This window comes from Numida meleagris, chromosome 26 (genome assembly GCF_002078875.1).
Source record: "Numida meleagris isolate 19003 breed g44 Domestic line chromosome 26, NumMel1.0, whole genome shotgun sequence".
NCBI lineage: Eukaryota > Metazoa > Chordata > Aves > Galliformes > Numididae > Numida > Numida meleagris.
In genome coordinates, this window is record NC_034434.1 from 286,534 (window position 1) to 292,137 (window position 5,604).

The 5,604-nt window shown below is 64.1% G+C and overlaps 1 protein-coding gene across 1 annotated transcript; it reads right to left on the reverse strand.

Moving 5' to 3' along the window:
* Window positions 84-5,228, reverse strand: C1QL1 (complement C1q like 1). Its single transcript, XM_021377947.1, has 2 exons — window positions 4,302-5,228; window positions 84-997 (listed from the first exon to the last, which is right to left on the reverse strand). Exons 1-2 carry the CDS (start codon window positions 4,857-4,859, stop codon window positions 818-820), a joined length of 738 nt encoding a protein of 245 aa, XP_021233622.1. The 5' UTR covers window positions 4,860-5,228; the 3' UTR covers window positions 84-817.

The following is a 5,604-nucleotide window of genomic DNA, read 5'->3' on the forward strand; positions in this document are numbered from 1 at the left end:
GGGGGGGGGGGGACCCCAGCCCGTCCCCAGGGCCGCCTCACCCCAGGAGGGGACACATCCCGTCATAGGGACACGCTCTGACATGAGGCCATGCGCTGCTATGGGGACACATCTTGACATGGGGCCACGTCTTGTCACGAGGGCTGTGTCACATCACGGGGACGCACTCTGTCACGGGGCCATGTCCTGTCACAGGGCCCGTGTTCTGACATGGGGACACATCCCATCACGGGGACACGTCTGACCATGGTGCCATGTGCTATCATGCGGACAGGTCCTGTCATGGGGACACGTTCTGCCATGGGGACACATCCCATCACGGGGCCATGTTCTGCCGTGGGGACCCATCCCACCGTCACCCCGTGGGGGCAGCGAGGGGACACAGGTGGCAGCGCCCACCTGGACTGCAGCACCTGGGGACGGTGCCCCGATTCCTTGGCCGGGCTGAGGGGGGACAACAAGGCTGGAAGATGCTGTCCCCAACCCTGGTGACACCGCGACACGGGGACAAAGACAGCACACAGGGAGAGGTCACAGCTCTGCTTTACCATGGAGTCACCTGGGGCCGGGCAGCTCCCCTGGCACAACCCTGGCGCGAGGCACCCTGTACAGACCCACATCCCGTGGGCACCGTGTGGGTCACAGCCAGGGGACCGCCCCTCTGCTCCCCCCGCCCCGAATTAGCAGCAATGAGGTGAGCGGGTGATGGGGAAGGGGGCTCCTGGGCCCCACAGCCGGCCATAGGGCTGCACGTGGGGATGCCATGGGGCTGGGTGGGCATGGAGCGATGCCATGGGGCGATGCCATGGGTCCAGGCTCAGTCCGAGTAGATGATGAAGCCCGAGAACGTGCTGTACTTGTTGTTGTTGCCACCGTGGGCTTTGCCCCCATCCAGCTTGATGAAGACCTCGTCGCCCGCATCCAGGTGTAGGATGACGCTGTTGCTGGCGTAGTCGTAGTTCTGGTCCGCATCCTGCGCGATGGCGCTGGCCCGTACCTGCACGGGGGACAACGCGTTAGCCCATCTGCATCCAGCGGCCCCACTTCCCTGCTGTGACCCCACAGCCAGCCACCCCATGGGGCACCCATGGGCCCCATTCCTTCCTCCCTCCAGGCTTCCTTGGACCCATACCATGCGTGATGGGACCTGGATGGAAGAGATGGCACTGGCGCGGGGACACCGGTGCCACCATGGTGCCACCGAGCATTGCCCTGACCCACAGATTTGAACACAGGGCTACGGCTCAGATGTGGGGCGGGAAGGGATGCCATAAAAACCCACATGTGCCCCATGGCCCCGCGGCTGCCCAGGGAAGTGGCGCTGCGGCTGCAGCTGATAGGGAATTATTGGGGTAATCAAATCTGAGCTGGAGCCTTGCAGCGAGATCTCAGCGCGCCGGGTGACAGTGACAAGGCGGCAGGTAAAAAATCCCATGTGAAATGCAAAGCGGCGCAGCAGGGAGAAGCGGCTCTTAATTAGGACTGACAAGAATGGGCTCTCCGCTGGCTCTCAGGGAGCGGCCCCAAACCCACAGCTGAAGGGACACAACCGCAGCCCCGTGGCCGTCCCTGGGGTGCTGCTACCCTAAAAGCCATTGGGGCTGAGGCAGCAGCATCCCCAAACCCGCAGGCAGCCCACGGCCGTGACAGATCCCACCCATCAGCCCCTGTTTACTCTGGAACCTACTGACGTCCCAGCACACCGCCCGTCCCCGCTGCAGCGAGTGCCATCCGTCTTCCCTCGTTAAGGAGCCGCCTCGTCACCGCGCGCCCGCCAGCCCTTGGCTAACCAGGGAAGATAAATGGCTCCACGGCGGCAGAGGAGGCGGCGGTGCCACAGCGTTGTCCCAGCAGCCATGTCCCCAGGACTGGAGGGGACGTAGAGAGGGGGCACAGCAGCTCTGTGCCTTGGTTTCCCCACGACACTGCCCATGGGAAAGGAGAAGAGCCCAAAATGGGGACACAAGCCCAAGTGGTCCTATGGCTGGAAGCTGTCCCTGCACCCAGGGGACGCAGGAAGAAGTGCCCAAAATGGGGACATGGCACCTGGGGGAGTGGTCACCAACCCCACTGACCCTATGGCTGGGAGCTGTCCCCAGCAGCGTCTTGGCCACTGTGACCACCACAGTTCTGTGGCGACCCAGCACAGAAGGACATCATGCGGTGTTTGGGGGCACCTTGTGTCTTTGGGGTCAAACACATCGTGTTTGGGTGCATCCGGGCTCTCCAGCACACAGCCCCGTGGACATGTCCCTCTGTGGGGCCACACGCTGGGGACCATCCTCCATTGTCCCCACATCCCCGCAAGGGACAACACCGAGGACATCCATCCATCTTTCTCCCAAACACAAATCTGTCACCCCACGCTTGCCGAAGTGGCGACAAGCTAATACAAATAATCATAATTAATGCTAATTAATCACCAGGAGCAGCTCCCCTGGCTCTCATTAACTCGAGCGCTGCGGCCAGTGCTGCGATGGACACTTCTCCGGAGGGAAACACTGGGGCATCACCGCTGCGGTGCAACCCCACCACCCCGACTTCACTCTGGGGCCGTATTTCTGCGACACAAACCCCAATTAGAGCAGCGATATCGCGTCGGCAATTAGCACCCGGCGCGTGGGGACGGCTGCGAAGCTGGCGCCCGACGAGGACGGCCGCGACGATGATTAAGCTGTATTGCAGGCGCACGCCCGAATGGGTTTATTTACTCTTGACAGGAGCTTTGTAGCTTCGGGAAACGCAGCTGTTAGTGCCGGCACGAGCCCACGGCGTGGGGATGGCAAAGGGATGGGTGATGACCCCGTTCCCAGCCGGGTTTTGGGATCCAAAATCACTGCGTGGGGTTATGTGGGAAAGAAAAACCCCATCCAAGTGCTGGGGGGATGCTGAGCGCAATGGGCACCGCACGGGGGTGCTCGGAGTTGTTGCCGTGGGGATAAGCACGGAGCATCCTGAGTGCCCCCAGTTTGGGGTTGGGAGCCAAGGGAGGGAGAATCCAAGAGCTGAAAGTCAAACCCAACTGCTGGGGCAAAGCCGTGGCTTAAATCATGGGGCGATGTGGATGGCAAAGGGATGGGGAAGTGACCCCATTCCCAGCTGGGTTCTGGGCTCCTAAATCCCTCTGTGGGGCTTCTGAGGAAGGAAAAACCCCATCCAGGTGCCGGGGCAACGCTCAGCACAATGGGTACCGTGCAGTGATGCTCGGAGGCAGCGCCACAGGGATAAGCACTGAGCATCCCTAATGCCTTGGATTTGGGGCTGTGAGTGAAGGGAGGGAGGACCCAATTGCAAAAGCCAAACCCAACCGCTGGGGCAGAGCTGTGGCTCAGACCATGGGGAGATGTCACCCCACTGAGCTCGGAGCCCCTCGGTGCAGTGTGACATTTGCAGTGTGACAGCCATAGCTCCAGCGAAGGGTTTATGTCGTGGGGATGAGACATCACCTGGAAGCCTCAGCCATGGGGATGGTGGTGATCTGGGGACAGAGAGGGCAGCAGGGTGGGGACAGGGGCAGCCTCAGCACCGGGGCACCAGTCCCACCATGTGTCACCCAGGGGCTGTCAGCGGGTGGATGAGATGTCCCATGGGTGCACAGCAGCTGGGGATGGGGACATCTCTCCCCAGATAGGACCGAGGAGCAGTGGACCCGGCTCCGGGCTGGGCTCATGCTGCCCTCAATGTGGGTTCAGTGCTGCATAGTCCCCGCAGTGTCCCCAAGGCCACCGCAGATGCTGTCCCTGCGCATCTGTCCCCAGGGCACGGCCACCAGCACGATCCACAGGGACACGGCAGGGAGCACATGGACACCACACGGCACAGCGGGGCACATCGCTGGGGCAGGAGAGGGACCAAGAGGGGACCCATGGGGACACAACATTGCCACTGGGAGAAGGACGGAGCATCCTGGGGGGAGCACATCCCACGGGCAGGAGGAGATAGGGGACCTTGGGGGCGCACCTGGGGCACATCATTCGCATCAGGAGGAGGATGGAGCATCTCAGGGTGCACATCCCATGGGCAGGAGAGGGACAGAGTAATGTAGGGTGCACATCCCATGGCTGGAAGAGGGATGGAGCATCATGGCGTGCACATTTCACGGGCAGGAGAAGAACAGGGCACCTCGGGGAGGGACCTGGAGCACACCATTGCCACTGAGAGAAGGATGGAGCATTGCGGGGGCACGCATCCCACAGGCAAGAGAAGGATGGAGCATCCCGGGGCTGCACAGAATGTGCATCTCATGGGCAGGAGAAGGACAGGACCCCCCGAGGACCTCCCCGGACCCCTCCATCCCATACCTGCCCGTTCTTGCAGAGGTCAGCCCACATGCTGGTGCCGTCTCCGCCGCGCATCAGGACGTGGTAGGTGAAGAAGTAGGTGCCGGGAACGACACAGGTGAACTTCCCCGAGGCGGCATCGTAGCTGTTGCCCAGGTTGGTGACCACATCATCGAACTTGAGGATCTCATAGCCCTCGTGCGGGTTCTTCAGGCCGGCGTAGAAGGCGACGCGCGGCACCGTGCTGTAGGTGGCCGTGCTCACCGCCCCCGTACCCCCCAAACCCGGCAGCCCGGGGGGCCCCGGTTTGCCCGTTTCGCCCCTCACCCCCGGCGGGCCCGCAGCTCCCGGCGGTCCCGGTTCGCCGGGGGGTCCCGGTGGTCCCGGTTTGCCCGGTTTGCCCGCTTTGCCCTGCGGCCCCTGCACCAGCGTGGAGGGTGGTGGGAGCGGGCCGCCCCCCGGCGCGGTGCCCCCGTAGGGCTCGCAGAGCATGCGGCAGGTGCCCAGCATCTCGTAGCGGCCGTCGGTGCCCGCCGAGCTCACCAGCACGGGGATGAGCACCACCAGCACCAGCACCATCACCACGCCCGCAGCGGCCGCCAGCAAAGTTTTACGGCCGAGGCTGAGCCGACGCCCGGCCGGGGCTGCTCGCTGGGCCGGAATGGTGCCGGTTTGTGGGCGGGCAGGGCGGTGGGGTTCGGGGATCGGCGGTGCCGCTCCGTTCCGATCCGCTCCGCTGAGCTCCGGTGCGCTCCGAGCCTGGCCACGCCCCCCCGCGCCCGGCCACGCCCACGCCCGCTGTGACCACGCCCACTGCCACTGTATGCACGCCCGGCCGCCCCTTGGCCACGCCCCCTCCCACCGGAGACACGCCCACTTTGTCCAGACCACGCCCCCTCCGCGCAGTGACACCCCCAGCACTGCCCGGGGGACGCAGAACCACGCCCCCTTGTGGCCACGCCCCCACCTGGTGTGGGCATGGGGTGCAGACCCATGGCCATGGGGCACGAGTGGCACAGAGGGGTCAGAAGCACTGCCCCCCCGTGTCCCCTCTGTGTCCCTGGTGGGACCCGGGGTGGCTCAGCCGGAGGCACCGCTCCCTGAGTTTGTCACCCATGTTCCCGCTGGGCCAAGGGATGGCCGCGTCCTGCCTGTGACACATGGGGACACGCAGACACGCACATGGGGGACACACATGTCACACATCAGGCAGACGCACCTCAGCCCCAGGCTCAGGGCCAGCCCTATACCCTGCAGGGTGCCCCACAGCTCCCACCCCACAGGACACCCCCACAGACACTGCCACAGAGCGTCCCCACCATCC

Coding starts and splice junctions, on each gene's coding strand:
- C1QL1 (XM_021377947.1), bottom strand. CDS start 4,859: ATGGTGCTGGTGCTGGTGGTGCTCATCCCCGTGCTGGTGAGCTCGGCG. Junction 998..4,301: donor ACCTCTGCAAGAACGGGCAG/GTATGGGATGGA, acceptor TCCCCCGTGCAG/GTACGGGCCAGCGCCATCGC.